The sequence below is a fragment of the Triturus cristatus genome, chromosome 9 (assembly GCF_964204655.1).
Source record: "Triturus cristatus chromosome 9, aTriCri1.1, whole genome shotgun sequence".
NCBI classification, from domain to species: Eukaryota; Metazoa; Chordata; class Amphibia; order Caudata; family Salamandridae; genus Triturus; species Triturus cristatus.
Genome location: NC_140592.1, coordinates 793,673,643 through 793,690,237, shown reverse-complemented (window position 1 = coordinate 793,690,237; position 16,595 = coordinate 793,673,643). Strand labels below are relative to the sequence as shown.

At 46.2% G+C, this 16,595-nt stretch overlaps 1 protein-coding gene across 1 annotated transcript in view; it reads right to left on the bottom strand.

The window, feature by feature from the left end:
- The window catches only part of SNAPC1 (small nuclear RNA activating complex polypeptide 1), a 124,408-nt gene that overhangs the window by 94,585 nt on the left and 13,228 nt on the right, over nucleotides 1-16,595 (bottom strand). The window contains exons 2-3 of the mRNA XM_085626186.1: nucleotides 15,532-15,691; nucleotides 1,442-1,582 (exon numbers count right to left, since the gene is read on the bottom strand). Coding sequence (XP_085482312.1) covers nucleotides 1,442-1,582; nucleotides 15,532-15,691 — 301 coding nt within the window. The remainder of the gene's footprint in view (nucleotides 1-1,441; nucleotides 1,583-15,531; nucleotides 15,692-16,595) is intronic.

Genomic DNA, 16,595 nt, shown 5'->3' with positions numbered 1-16,595 from the left:
ACAGGAGAAAGGCACCGGCCAGACGGAGCTTTACAGGTTCGCGGCCATCTTGGTCGCGCGTCAAGCCACGCCCCCCACAATACTGCTTTTGTTGACAAAGTGGAAGTTGCAAGACTTCACAGGACCTCTTTCCACACAGCCAGCCTTTGCACAACACAACAAATGTTTTTCTTCAATGCAAGTGCAGTGAAACCGTGATTTGTGATGTAGGTTACTGTCAGATAGAATGGCTGGACAATCTACGAGTATCGGTCAGTGCAATTCAGACCAACTTACTGACCCTCTCCTTAAAATCTAACTAATGTCTTCTGTTGAGTGCAGACTGGGTCGACATAGGTGAGTTTAGAGTCGATAAATAGTATGGAACCTTGGGGCACTCCACAATCAACGTCATAGTATGTTGTTGTGTAAATTGAAGACTGCCTATTGATGTTGGCCTTTCATGGCTAGCCAATTAAAGACTACCTTATCTTTGACCAACAGTATTCATACAATACACCACACAAAAAACGGTCAGTATTCCAACAGACCTTGTTTTTCAAGGAAAATCTGAAATTGTTCACACAAATTGGATAAATAAGACTGATGATTAAAGGCAAAATCAAAGCAATTTTGTAGTTAAGGTCCGTTATGTCACCAAATTGTGGTCAAGAACACAGACCACTAGTTACTAAAGTATGCCACGGTAAGCATACACTGGAACGTACAGGTTTATTTCCTTATCTACTTACCTTGACAATATGTTGTTTGTCTATATTGTAATGTTGATTTCATTGCAGAGAGAAACTTAAACTGTGATATTATGGTAGCACACCATACAGAGTAGGACTGGGAATGGGGACATAGGTTTATCCACTAGTAAAGTTACCCCTCTGTGTTCGAAATCAACAAAAAACATGATCATTTCAACAGAGGGGTTGATGGTTACAGGATTTGAGACGTTGCAGTGGCTTGCTAATGTCTTCACTGTGGTATGGGGGCATGAGCCAAGGAGGGAGGGCGACTTCCTTAACTTAAAGGGATTTAGAGGCTTTTGATTGTTTTTGCAAAGTAATATTGAATGCGTATAAGAAATAAGAGTGCTCTGATCCTTAATACCAGACAACCCTGCTGCCCCTTTGCCACCAAAAATGGCACCCTCCCTGCACATTAGTGACATTTGATCTGCCCCATCAAACCTACTCTACGCACAAGAAAATAAAACCAACATCACTCTTACTTAATGTCCATAAACCAAGTATGCCCATCACTTCCAGGCTAATGCTAAGAAAAACTTTAAAATAAAGCAAACGCATTGCATAGGTACGACCTTCTCCTATATTAGACAAAGTTACCACTATTAGTGTGCTAGCTAACAGCAAGTGCTCATTCATTTCATTTATAATTCTTTGGAGGTGTAGCCTCTAACTAAAAAGAGAACAAAACATGGACAACTACTTACTATTTTTGGCATTGCAGTGTAGTGAAATGCTTTCTTGACTCTTAGGTTCCTGAGGATATAAGCAGCATCAAAGTGCTGAGCATTAATCAGCTCCTCTTGAAACTTTAGGACTTCATTCCAATCTTTTAGGGCTATTCTGATCTGTAAAAAGCAAAGGACACTCTCACCGACACAGCAAAGTAATGTATAAGACTGGTCTACAGTGCTTTATAAAAATTGCATCAGTTGTTCACAACTTATCGGTACATTGATGGTCTTTGTTACAGTTTAACGCATACGCCTAGACCTTCTGGATGGTCCTTGTTCGATTCTTCCTCATCACACTCTTTACTATCTGCTAAGGAGAATACAGTGCTTAATTAATGCACGTGGGGCCCACCAGCACTCCTTTTTGGGGACTGGGACTTTTTCATTTTTCAGACGCAGAACAAAAGAAAGAAAAGGGAAAAGAAGCAGGAAGAGAATGACTGAAAAAACTGTGAGAAGGAGGGCTGAAATGGAACATGCAAGAGTGAGATAAAGGAACAGTGAGTATAGGGTGGTGAATGAAAGACGGTTAAGATGGAATCAAGATTAGACATCCTTGGTATGCAGAAACCCTGACATTAAGCAGCGCCATCTTTGGGCTTCTTGGAAAACCTTTGGCCACTAGCACTTAATTTACAGATTAGGCACTGGCAGTATCTATACATACACACAACAGGTAGTCCGATTTCAAATGGGATATATATAAAGATTTCTATCCAAGATCTGGGTATTCGGACACCTGCCCCTTCACAACGAGCTTCACATGGTGAAGGCAGAGACAACAAGGGGCCTGTGATGGGGAATTAATCAAAGCACCACCACCTCACCCCTCTTCCTCACCACAGACCTGGAAATACCCAAGTGTTTAGTCATACCATCAGAAGCCGAACATGTACCCAAAGCACAATTAAGTGACACACCTCAGGGTAAGGGAAAAACATATGAAAGAGGATTTAAAATCAGAAGAACAACAGACCACAAGTGAGCAGCAGCTAGCCCCAACGCCAATCACTGGCATGAAAGTAGTGAAATGGGGAATAACCCTGTGGGATCATAATGGTCTGCCAAACAGAGAAGTGCAAAATCCAAACAAGGCACAACCAAATCTTGCATAGGAATGTCAACACATCTTACATCAGGAAAGAAGCCTCAATGTGGCAAGGCAGCTGGTTGTAGCAACTGGGAACTTCTTGATAAATGAGATAAAAATTACAGGTCTGTCAAGGAGGCAAACAAAGTCAACTGGGACACTAACAGGAAAGCACATGAGAATGCTGGACCTTACAAGAATACAAAACCACACAACCAGAGACATTCGAGGAGCAATGACAGCAGGTCTCGAAATATGTGCAATCGAAATTTGCAATTCAGCCAAAGCCTACCAATCACTGACTGTCTAAATCCAAACGAGGCCAAGCAGAGATATGAGCAGTGATTCCATGTTTGCAGTAGGCAACTCCCCTGACAAAAGTGAGACCGAGCAGGGATATGGGCAGCAATGCTAGGTCTCTGCAGTAGGAAGCTTAGAATGATAATTGAGTGAGTTTTATTTAAGCCGGGATACTTGCTGGTGTGAGTAACAGGCTGAAGTCTAAGTGTATCGTGGAAATCCATCTCAAGCCATATCATTGGTGTTTTACACAACTGGAGTGGCAGATGCCCCATCAGCTTGGTTGCCCTAATATTGAAAGACAAGCTCTGTCTTTATATTGCAAGATAAACCCATTGAAACAGTTGTGAATATAGGTGACCAAACATGGAAGGAATTTTGAGTGACCACATTTGTGATGGGTAAAGCTAAATGTGGGCACATTATTAAGTTTCATGGCACTGGTACAACCGCAGAGCAATAGAGATATAATATACAAACTCTAGAGACAGATTTAATTTATGACCCTCAGCAGAACTGTAGAGTACGTGATCACAGGTGAGTCAGGCACACACATGTTCATGTGTTTAATGTAATACTCTTGGCAAGAGCTTGGCTTACACTTCTGCTGTGTGATCTCACAATGGAAGACAGATAAATGCATAATTCCCATATTTTGATCTTCAAGCAGAGTTACAACAGCGCTGACTTCTCTATAAGATGAATAACGGCTGAAAGGAAGGGAAATAAAATGTCAATGTACAATAGGACTTTGAGGCCTAGAGGCTCCATCTTAAATTACATTTTATGACGTGTCAAAGGAGAAAGATTATATATTTCAGGGGATCAATAGCGGAGAAACGCAATAATGGGAAGGGGAAAGGGATATAGCTCTCAATACTTCATCTGAAGATGAAGAATCTGGCGAAGATAAATCAGTTGGCACTATAGAGAATAAAGGCCCGACAATAGCACTTTGTTCCACTGTATCAAAGGGTGGCTGAAGTCACAGGCTTCAAGCACGGCATGTGTTAAGTACCAAGGGACATAGCTGAAGAGTTTCACAAGGGTACTCCCCTTTGCATGTCCTGGATTCGCTTAGCCGCTACTGAACCTACCAACCCAGAGCGTGCCAGGAGGCGCGTTTGCAGAGTAGTGCAGGGAGGGTGCATGGCCTCTGACGAGTTGCCGGCTTAGTTTTGTTTCATTTTAGGAAGGGGGGGCCATGTGGCCACCCCTTCCCTTGATCCTTTTTGGGCCCTGGGGACCATATCCCCCAGGGCATGACCCATTTTCTTCTTTAAATAAAAATAAAAGAGAGAGGCCGCGTGGCCACCCTTCCCAGGCTGATTTCGGCCCCTGGGGACCCCTTCCCCCGGGACATGGCCACATCGTTGGGGGCCTGGGGGGAGCCTCAAGACGCCCGCGGTCCCTGACGACTCCCCACCTCCTGCAGGAGCCGGTATTGCTTTTGGGCAGAGGGAGTTGCTAACATGCAGCTCCCTCTGCCCAAAAGCAATTCCGATTTGCTTCATGGAAGCGAGACCATTTTCAATCCTATCGCTTTAATGAAGCGAAGCAGAGTTTGCTATGGCATGGTGGGAGCAGTGCTCCTGCCATGCCATAGCACACTGCAATGTCCCAGGGGTGGGCACCCTGGGAGATTCCTGGAGCCGGCTTAATGGGGTGGTGGTCCCCAGGGCCATGGAGGCCCCCCTCCCATCTTCTCTGTAGCCCCAGGGAGGTGGTGAACCCAGGCGCGGGGGGGTCCGCAACGGACCCCCGCCATAACTTGTTTTGTGCCCCAGGGAGGTGGTGGTCCCGGGGGCGCGTGGCCCCCCGCATTGTATTGTAAATCGCCCCAGGGTTGACGGTACTCGATCTGCGTGGGAGGGGGGCTGGAGCCCCCCCCCCACGCATTCTATTTCATATTTGTATATCTGAGAAATGTTTAAATTTCTCAGGAACTACTGAACTTATTTACACCATTTAACAAGAAGAGTGCTTTCTGAACCAAGAGCTATCTTTTTGCCAAATTTGGTGTAATTCCGTTCAGCAATTCAGGCTGCAGCAGTGTCTAAAGTTTCCTATGGAAATTAACATGGAGAAAAAGCATTTTGGACACCACACTAATCGCTTTGCTTCTGTCTGACAAAATAAAGGCGAGCACTGCACATCTCCATGTATTCACTTTTAGGCGATTGCTGCTGTGCTGTGCCTTTTTAGGTCTCGCCTAGGTAGCGCGCATGCGCTGTCTCTCCGAGACATCTAGTAATCCATATGGGTGCTGAAACTCCGCCCATTGCTTGTTACTTTCTCGTGGCTTGCAATTCGTTAACTTGTGCATTTTTTTTTGTTATCAGCCTCATTATTGGCTCTTCATGCCATACGTAACTGCCGTTCATTCCGGAAGCAGCACGGCCTAACTTCAGTATCCTTAAGCATACACAGCATAATTGTTTTTCTAAAAATAGTGCGCATTAACATGCGTGCGCATCCCGGCCGCCGAACGCAGTCCCGGACTCACCCCTCCCCGCCCCCACTGCTTCCTGGTTTACCGAGCGCCCTGTTTAACAAGTGCCCGTTGGGCACTTTTATGTAATGGCGGACGCGCCACTTTGTTTAACTAGTGCCTGTTGTGCGGTTTTGTATTTCCGATCTCTCCCAGACGCTCACAGTTCACTGAATCTCCCACCTCCCACGCTGTTCCATGGTTGTTAAGCCTGCCCCCAGCCCCTCACTGCAGGGGCTGCGGGGCACTATGTTACGCCCCTGCATTGCACGGTTGGGAGGAAGCAGGCCATTGCCACTGGGTAACCAGGGCCAGATCTCTCGCGCTTTCTACGTAGTCAGGGACAGGCCGTGACATCACCCTCTTAGTTTAGGCAGGGACAGGCATCAAACCCTTAAGTCTAATCAGTGACAGAAACGGCTAACCTCCTACGGTGTGTTCAGAGACAGATTTCACCCTCACCTTTTAGTCTCTCTCTAGCTGTGGTGCTTTGATCACATTGCTTCGGCACCACACCTAAGCACTATATAAAAGTCAACGACGGACAAGAAGAGTTGTGGGTGCAAGTGAAGACGTTCCCCGCAAAAGGGTAGAGGGTGTGTGGAGACTTGTTGAAGGACCCAGTGAGCGGCACAACAGGGAGGGCAGACCAAGCCTATTGTACGAGCCTCCGAGCCTGCATGCATAATGTGCGGCTTCTGCCGCCATTGTACACCCAGGTACCGCCTGGAGGGGCAGCCAGACAGCTCCTGGGGGCGCGCTCATGCCAGCCCTCGTTTCGGGCCGCTCTCGACTGACATCTCCCGCTCTCCGGGTTTTCATCCCTCTCTGCCGCCCTGGTTCCTGCAGGGTCATTAGCAGTTATTGTGGCCTCAGATTGCCCCGCCCCCGGGGCGCGTGGACCCCTCGCAGCTCATGCGTGCACTTGTGTCCTAAGCAGAACATGGGCTGTGTGGAAAACACAGCGATAAACCTGCATCACGCGCAGTGGCCTCCTGCCCGTTCCGAAAGATGTGGTTAGCACTCGGGCGGTGCGGTTGTCATTTATTCCTCGCTGAGAGAAATGCCTTTGGTCGAGTTCTTTGGTTAATTCTCCCAGGACTCTTGGTCGCCTTTCATTGCCGTCTATGTGTCAGCTCGGCATTGTTTCCTCGTGTGACTGACTGCTTCTTCGTGGCTGAATAGTTTCTCCAATTACATGTCATTCTCAGGGGCACGCGTTTAATAAATTTCAACTCGGCTTTGTGCCATTTGTCCTCACTCTCCTTCCTTGTACCACCTGCTGCTCTTCTCCTCACTCTCCTTCCTTGTGCCTCACGTGGTTCTTTGCCTCACTCTCCTTCTTTGTACCTCCGGTTCATCTTCTCATCACTCTCCTTCCTTTTGCCTCATGCTGCTCTTTTCCTCCTCAATGTCCTTCCTGATACCTCATGGTGCTCTTCTCCTCACTCTTCATCCTTGTGCCTCACGCTGCTCTTCTCCTCACTTTCCGTCCTTGTGCCTCACACTACTTTTCGCCTCGCTTTTCTTGCTTGTACCTCCTGCTGCTCTTCTCCATACTCTCCTTACTTATAGTTCATACTGCTCCAGAACTAACTATCCCAATACAACACACATAATTCCACTACACACCACATACAACTTCAGAACACATAGGTAAAACACATTCCCATTTACAGAGCCAAAAACTCACTCAAATAAATGCGAGACCTATTGCATTTTCAAAGCTTGTTTAGTAATATTAACAAATAATATTCTAAACCACACACAGGTTTAGGGAAGAAGAGCTTCAAAGTTTGAAATCTTAGATGAAATCTCGTTCATGGTCACAGGGTTTAAAATTTAGTCATCTATAAATAATATTTAGATTACTTAGAAAAGTATCCAAAAAGTATTTGTTACTGGGTGTAATCCTGCTTTTCAAAATACCTGGCAATGGAGTAACAGTGGACATAAAATGATAGTGAACTTTATTACAAACAATTACTTTAGGTTATATTATGTTAATTTATTTATAGAGCGCACGATTACCCCGAGGTGTCCTGGCGCTAGCTCAACTCTACTGAGAAACGTGGTGGCAAGGAGAGAAAGTGTGGCTGTAGGGAGTTATTCGTTAAAAAGCCAGGTTTTGAGTTGCTTCCTGAAAGCAAGAAGGTTTGTACAGTTCCTCAGACTCCAAGGGAGGGCATTCCAAACCTTGGCCGCACCTGTAATAAAACTTCTCCCACCCCACGAAGCTTTCTTCGTGAGCGGTATGCTCACAAATATGGCTCCCAATGAGCGAAGGGTTCTTTTAGGAGTCTACCATCCAAATTGGTGGGTCAAAAACTCGGGACCCTGACCATGAAGTGCCTTAAAGACAGTGCACAGTGATTTGAATTTCACCCTTTTCCTGATGGGAAGCAAATGTAGTCTTTTAATTTCTTTGGCTACCGATATGAATTTGGGGGTGCCTGTCACCAGCCTTGCTGCTGCATTTTGCAAGGTCTGTAGTTTATTCAGATGTCACTCTAGGGTGTTTAAATAAAGCCCATTGCAGTAGTCCAGTCGGGATAAAGTAATGGATGAGACGACTGTTCGCAAGCTTTCTTCTGGCAAGAATGGTTGGACCTTTTTTAGCAGTTTGAGGGAGTGAAAGGTAGCAGAGGTAGTCGCCTTTATCTGGTGCTCAAAATTCAGTTTGTCGTCCACTAAGATACCTAGATTTTTTGCCTTCTCCGTGGGTTTGGGGAAGATGCCCAGATCTGCTGGCCACCACTGGCATTTTTTCCAAACATGAGTACCTCAGTTTTGCCAGAGTTGAGTTTTAGGCAATTTTGAGACATCCACGAATTGACTGCTCCCATACAGTCATGGAAGTTCATGCCAATGCCTGCTTCAAGACCTGGTAAGAGAGAGACAACAATTTGCATGTCGTCTGCATAGGACGTAAGGCTAAAACCATAAGATCTTATCAAGGTAGCCAGGGATGCCACTTACACATTAAAGAGGGTTGGGCTAAGGGACGAACCTTGTGGAACCCCACACGGTAGCAAGAAAGGTTTAGATTCGAAATTCCCTAAGGAGACTGTTTGTTTCCTGTCTGTTAGAAACGCTTTTAGCAGCCTCCATGCCCTACCTTTGACTCCAATGTCAGACAAGCTGTCCATCAAAAGATCGTGATGGACCGTGTCAAAGGCCGCGGACAAATCCAGCATGATGAGGGCGGCCTTACCACCTTGGTCTAGGGCTTTCCTGATTTCTTCAGTTGATTTTATCAGGGCAGTCTCTGTGCTATGCCCTGCTCTGAAGCCATATTGCGTGGGATCCAGTAACCTGTTCTCATATAGAAATACACACAACTGGGCATTCATTTCCTTTTCCACTATTTTAGCTGGTAGTGGGAGGCGGGAGATAGGTCTATAGTTATTTGGATCTTTTGGGTCCAAATTGGGTTTTTTTCAACAGTGGGAGTATGGAGGCCCGCTTCCAGCAACTAGGGAAGTCTCCTGTTTCAAACATGGCATTGAATACTGATGTCAGGGTTGTGGCAATTGGTTCCAGGGTTAGTTTGGCCACTGTGACTGGACAGGGGGTCATAGGGGGATCCGGACTTAACTGAGGCCAAAAGCAGCTTGGTGTCCTCGATACTGATTGGGGCGAATTTTCCGAGTGACGGGCAGGCTCCTAAGACTTGCTTTGGGCCTGTGAACCTATTTTCCGTAGCTCCCTGCGAGAGTTGGTTAAAGGCTGAGAAAAGATAGCTTCTACCGTTTTTTGAAAGAACGTAGCTATTTCCTCGCTCATTTCAAGACTTGATTTGACCTTAGGTGGACTTGGGGACGCTAGCCTAGCTATGGTTTTGTACATTTCCTTGGTGGAATTTTTTGCTAAGTTGATATGGCTTATAATGAAGAGCTTTTTTGCATTGAACACTGCTTGTTTATAAACAGAGACAGAGGCCAGAGACGCCAATTGCGTTCTAGTCGTTTACAAGTTAGTTTCTGACATCTGAGCTCTTCCGAGAACCATGGAGAGGTTGGTGTAGTGCATTTAGGGTAAACAAGATTTTCCGGCGCCAGTTTTTTGCAGGCTGTGTCAACCCATTTAGTGTATGATCTGGCAGCGTCTTCCACAGTTGTTGGCTGTGGCCGCAGGGTGGTGGTAAGCAATTCTTGTAATTCGTGTCCCAACACTTTTTTCCAGGCCCTTGTTTTTATCTGATTTTTTATCTGACTTAAGCATGTTACAGCTTTCAAATGATAAGCAAAGTTCTACAGAGGGGGGCCAATGTATGAGTTATTGGAATAAAGTTCTGTAAGGTGCACAACAACAAAAAAACACACTGGATTGGTGTTCAAAACTCCTCCAGCAAAAGGTAACACGTGTGTTATTTAGAAAGGAGCATAAACCTAATCTCAAAAGACACTGTTAGAGTTGAAAGTCCCAAACAAGCAAGGGATGCAATCAAATGTTTGTGATAAAGTGGTATAGAGGGAAAATCTACTTTTCAGTGCTTTAATAGGATGAAAAGGGGGGAGGGGGTATACAACATTTGTGCCAAACAAGCACTTTTCCAAGAGGCGTGACCTATGCCATTGAGGGAAAGGCCTAAAACAAGTGACCTAGAATCCAATGCTTGACACAGGATGCATCATGATCATTATTTTGGTGGCTTTACGTTTTCTGTTACTACATCTAGACGTATCGCACATACTCCTAAATGAGCTACGCTTGCTTTCCTGGCCTATCAGGGCAGAGGCCCCAACTATCTGAGGAAGAGACTTAGCCCTTACCAGCAGAGCAGATCACTAAGGTCCAACCATAAACACTACCTCTCCATCCTTCCTCGCTCTACACAAGACTTTAGCCGTCGTGCAGCTCTTTTTCCAAGCACATACTTGTGGTGCACCCCTCCGCCTCTCTCTCCCGCTGCAGCGCAATTGTTCTTCTACTTCTCGTTCCTATGCTTCCCTGGTAATGGTTTGAAGCATGAGAGCAGCTTTCTCAGAAGTGTTTGTAGGGCTAAAGCCACAAATGCTAACGTCTTTCGATCCCATTCTCTGGTTTATGGTGCCACCTAGTGGCAACTAAAATGCATTGTTTTGTATATACTTTCAGAATATAATTGCTCTTGCTCTTGCCCAGTTACTTGTCTATTGAGGTCATATATTAAGACCCCCCAGCACCCACCTACTTCCTGTTGCAGCCATCCATATCCTGAGAAATCCCAAGAATTTTTGCACACAGCCACCAGCTTGTTTCTCAAGAGCTGCGAAGAATATGCTTTTAGTTTTTTACACTAGGTCTACTGCCTCATGTAATTCTGTAGTTGAATTGCCCATAGTTGTCTGTTCTTGGTAGCCGCCGACATTTTTCTTTTTCTTTGACAGGTCATGATGATGAGGCCCCGCTTCTCTTCTCACTCCTTTTGTGAACTTCGGCTGCTCCCTCCGCCCAGCGAAAGCAATGGCAACGTTTGGTGCCATCGACTATGCTCAATGCAAGCTCGAATTGAAGTCGAAGCTTGAAACGTCGTACTTACTTTTCCAGTAGACCAGACTGGGCCAGTTTTGGACCCTTTTTTCATTGCTAAACTGAGACCCCTCCCCCACCTTCGCTGTACCCAGTTTTGCAGCAGCCTCTGATGAAGCTAGCCGTGGTTTGCTGTAGAAAACAAGCACTGGCATAGCCAATAGGTCTCGCCTTTGGAACCTTATAAGTGTTTAGCCATGCAACACTTGATGTTGCTGCACCAAGGATATTGTGCTGGATAACTAAACACTTATAAGGTCAAAAAGGCGAGACCTATTGGATATGCCAATGCTTGTTAATTGATGATGCTACACTTCAAGACGTTCAAGCCGATGAGGAAATGAACATACGCACATGGTTTCAACTTTGTGTGCATACTCATATGCACTATCACTTATAGAAGAGAAAATAGCTGAGAACAACAGGGTGTGCTTCTGTGAACCCTTATGAAAACCAGTGGCCCAGGCCTAGGCCCAGCTCGCCCATGTCAAAGGCTGGCCCTGCCTCGTCATTATGGACATTAACCAAAAGTACCACCCCTCTGCTCTATTTCTTCGATCATTGAACAATATAATCTACTTGAGAGCCAGTCGGAATATTAAATACTTTATATTTTAAGGCTGTGTATTTCATACAAAACTGATCTAGTTCCAATAGGATTATCATTGCAGCAGGAGCTTCTTAACCAAGAGGCCTGTGTGTTTGTGGGGGCGAAGAGAATTGAGGGAATTGGGGAATGGGTGGAGTCTGCATGAGAATGCATAACAGGAAACAAAAGATGGAGGGCACGTGTTATGGAAGAGCTCACTATGTAACTGGTTTACATTGCATTAGGCACAGGTGCGCCATTGCATGCATGTGAATTACACATTTACACACATTTACAAACAGGGTGAAAATCAAGAAACTGTGTGATTCTGGGATTAAGTAACAAGGACGACAGGATTTAGTGCCCCTATCTTAGGTCTCCAGTAAGCAACTCCGCATTAGATGAAGAGTGCTCCTGGTAAAGATACGTGAAGATTTCTCTGTTAGGATGGTCAGTTCCAAAACATGTTTGCTTAGTGTTTTTGTTTATTGCGTATACTCCTTTCATTGTTTGTCAAGATAAAGAAGAGGGACCGATGACCTACACTTAAGTGTAATCTGTGCCCTCTAGGGAGTTACAAAAGATTTCTTCTACTGAAGACTGAATTACAGTCATTACAGTAAGCTCAAGGGCACGTTTATTTGAGAATCAGAAGCTGCTTCTCAGATGAAGACACCAGCTTTCATAACTGTAGTGTAGACAACAGTCTTTCCCTGTACTCGGAAGCAAAGTGAAAAATCATTTTCATGCGGTGTGATCCATCAACTAGAAACTACTTAGGGAAACAAAAGTATCATTCTTAAATGCTCTTAGAGACGCCATAGCAAAACATTAGTGAAGGGCACGTGCACTAAGTGATTTCCACCAACGCCTCTGCGGCAATGGTGTCTCCGGAGACCCTACTGGGCAGACTCCTGGACTGCTCCACAACACAGCGGCGGCTCACCCTGTCCCACTTTGCCATTCTCTAGCAAAGGATTGGCAAAGGGAGAAGGTTTCACATATTAGAGCTACTGGCTTTTCCACTCTTATTTTAGCCATGCTGTGCAGCATTGTGGCTGCTGTGCAGCATGGCAATTCATTAAAAAAGTTGGTGATGTGGCTACCTACAAAACGTCCTGGGTGTTGATACTTTTAATTTACTGATCCGAAAATGGATGAGTAAATTTAAAATTGCTCAAAAAAATTAAAAGGGTTGGAGGACTGTTGGTGCAGTAACATGATGGGTGGGGGGCGAAACAACAGAAGCGGAAGAGAGCAACATGGACCGGGGAGAAGCATATATAGGGGAGAGAATACAAGAGTGTAGTTGGGGGAGAGAAGCACATGGGCGAGAGAGTAAAGTGGAGAGGGGACAAAAGCACGCGTGGGCGAGATCTGGAACACACATCTACTCTCATGGAGAGCTTAAACAACAAAAAAAAGCAGTTCCCTAAAACCATGCAACGGAAGCACAAAAGCCAGCCAATTAAAAAGACGCAATGCTCCCTGGTGGGGACAATCACAAGATTGACAAGCAGGAACATGAATTAGAAGCAGGCAAATGGGAGTGACAGTAAGGCCAACTAATGGTAAGCAATAGGAAGGCTGCAAGCCCCTGTATTTTCTTGGTCAACCCAAAATATGCCTTTCAGAACCAGACAGATGTTGCTGTCTGGTAGGCTTGTCCTAAAAAGGCAGAAACGGAAAGACAAACGCTGGAATGATGGCAAGGAACTATACAGTAATTATTCGCCAGAGCCACTGTGTTTTCTTCAATGGAGCTCTCAGAATTCCAATGTTCTCATATTAGGATGAGTTAAACTACTAGCGCACCCATCCAGGGAATGCTTTGACTGGCAGGAGACCATCCCTCTGCGCCGCTTATTTCAATATCTGGGCATCTGGGTCTCCCTCCTCCCGGAGCTGAGCTGGGCGCTCAACCTCGCCCCCCTGGTCAAGAGAGCCAAGGTAGACTTGGCGCGATGGCAACAGCTGCCCCTCAACCCGCTAGGGAGGGTCGCCCTCTACAAAATGATGATCCTTCCCCGGTTTTTATATGTGTTGCAAAACACCCCCCTCTCCTTTCCGCGACCGTGGTTCCGCGAACTGGACGGGATGGCGACGAGATTTCTCTGGGGCGGGGGGAGGCGGCGGCTGGCTCTGTCGACGTGCCGCATACCCACCTTTGACGGGGGCCTGGGCATGTCTGATCTCTACCTCTACTATATGGCCACCCGCCTTCAGGTCATTCACGACTGGTTTGGGGGGGGGTTGGTCCGACCCGGCCTACAGGGTGGAGCTTAACGGCTTGGGTTTCTCCGATATCCAAGATCGCCTGTACGGCGCCCCCATCCCTGCTTCTTGCCCGGACATCACCAGGGCTGTATTCCTGTCCTGGCGAGCGGCGCTCCGCCTCACCAGATGGACGGGACGGTTGACCCGGGTCACTCCCCTGTGGCACGGGACGTGGTTGCGGGAGGTCACAAAGCTGGAAGGCTTCAAATCATGGGACCTCATTGGCATTTCCCAGCTGGGGGACGTCTGGCGGGGAGGGCGGATGTGTTCCTTTTCAGAGCTGCAGGCGCGTTTTTCCCTCCACTCCTCTCAATTTTATAGGTACCTCCAGCTGCGCCACGCCATACGCACCTACACCCCGCTGGACGTCCGGCTGCCAGATCACAGCCCGCCGGAGGCTCAGGTCCTGCTGGGCAACCTGGGGAGGGGGGGCATTTCCAGGATTTACCGCTCCCTCGTCAACTGCACCCCTACATCCCTTGCGGGCCTTAAGGAGCGCTGGGAGGGGTGGGTGGGCCCCCTGGATGAGGCCGATTGGCGGGACGCCCTTATGGCCCCCCGCTTGGTGACGGCCTCCGCTAAGCTGCGACTCATCCAAATTTATTATCTCCACGCGGCTTACCTCACACCGGCTCGCCTTCACCGTGCGGGCCTCTCCGGGGACGCGGCCTGCCCCCGATGTGGTTCCGAGCCGGCAGACTTCCTGCATATGGTGTGGTCCTGCCCTGACCTGGAGGGGTTCTGGAGAGGCATTGAGACCGAGCTTACGGAGGTCCTGGGGTGGGAGGTGCCGCACGACCCCCGACACTCCCTGCTGGGCATCACAGATGGCTTGGATGGCACGCGTTCAGAGCAGCTGTTTCTCATGACGGCCTTGATGGTGGCCAAGCGCGACATTGCAGCGGCATGGAAACAACCGCTGCCGCCAAGTGTGGCTAAGTGGGGTGCTGGGGTGGACTGGTGCGCGGCGCAGGAGCGGACTCTCTATCGGGCACGAGGTTGCCCCAAGAAATACCGGAAAGTTTGGGGGAAATGGCTAGGCAACATACTTTAGTAGGGCGGTTGGGAGGGTGGGGGGGGGGCTTCTGGGGGCGGGGGGGAACGGGGTGTGCTTTCTAATGTATTGCTGTGTGGTATTGCTTCGGAATACCAGACTGTTTCTGTTGTTGTACTGTTCAAAACAATAAAAACTTGTTTATCAAAAAAAAAAACTACTAGCACTCCAGAAATCATCATGTTACTAATGAAGATATTGAGCATTCAAAGCAATAAACACTTACAGGTATTGAAAGAACGGGTTTTTCCATTATGTGCCTAAAATATTCTCAATGAGCGTGGCCACTGCAAATATGAGATTCTGTGGCTTTTTTTCGCATAATTATGGGTTTGCCACGAAATCTATCATCTGCTGCATAATCTGCATATTTTAACAAAAATAATTTGTTTCTAGCTCAAACAGATCATAAGTTACTAAAGACGTGGTGAAGTGTTCATGCGCAGTAGAAGACCCTATTCAAAGTCTAACTTGCTATCTTTCAATGGCTTATTTCTATATTTGGTTGTTAAAGTGGTACTAATGAGGTGAAATCTTTCTTCAGACAATATTACCATATGTAAAAATTACAAAATAATTGTTATATTATGAAAAAATAAGCTGCATAATTTAAATTTTCTTGACGCATGATTTAGTCAACCTTGACACAAGTTAGTGCTCCTCTATCGTATAATTCCAGTGGCCTGGTCTGTAAGACCCAAAAAAAAAAAAAAAAAGAAATCTACTTTCCACTGAAATAAAATCTTACCTTCTGTTTCGGCTCGCACACCTGCGTGTTATAGAGGCTGTAAAGAAGATACAAAGCGCCAACTCGAATCTGGAAGGTGTAAGGTGGATAGAAGTACTGTGAGGCCGTAGCTAAAGCTTCCCTGGTGAATTTGTTCAGCTCCAGCTTTCCCAATTTGCCGCTAGGAAAATAGGATGAAAAGCAAAGACTGGTCACCGAAAGTGTACCACACGCTTCTTGACAACGCGCAGGGGCAATACATAAACTTAGAAAGGGAAATGCAGGGACCCGCATTTTCAGGATTTCCTAGAACATCTGCTACTCTAGAGGATGTTAAGAATTTATCATGACCTAATAAAAAGATGCAGTGTTAGGGTGCTGATGTGAAGCACAGTGTTTGATTAACAGCATAAAAGTCACTTAGCATGTACCCCCAAATCGCCAGGCATAACAACCACATAAAAGCTGTACAAGCTGCAGCATAGATGCAAAGGATCAAGGCCCTTATTAAGTACTCATTAAGACCCCACAGGATGTCACAGAAAGGGAGTGTCTGTATTTATTCTTGGGCAAAGAAACAATCCATAGCCCCGGGGATGGGGGCAGCAAGGAACAAAAATGCGAACAACAAATGGGCAAAGAACCCACCAAAAACCCCTCCAAACAGAATGCATTAAAAGGCCAGAGCGCAAATAAAGTCTTATAAAGAAAAGACAGGAAGTAGTTATAAAGGATCTGGAAATGACAAGCGTGGAATTGATCTTAGTCTGAGAGGACTGCTGTGGTTAATTTTAAGGAAGCAGACACCTTTGATTTGGTGTAGTGAACCTTCAGTAAAACAGACTGCAATTGAACAGCTAAAAAGTGATATTTTTACATAAAACGTATAGGCGTACATTATGTGATCAAAAGAGCATCACATGCTCTTAAGCGATTGAGATTTTAGAATTTATACTTTAAGAAGATAATATAAATATATAATAAATGAACGAAAGGTACATCACCTGTCGTTAGACAAGTGAGTACCAGCGTTCTGGGGCAAGTGGAGGCACATGACAAATTGGGAAACGATAAAATGATTTGAG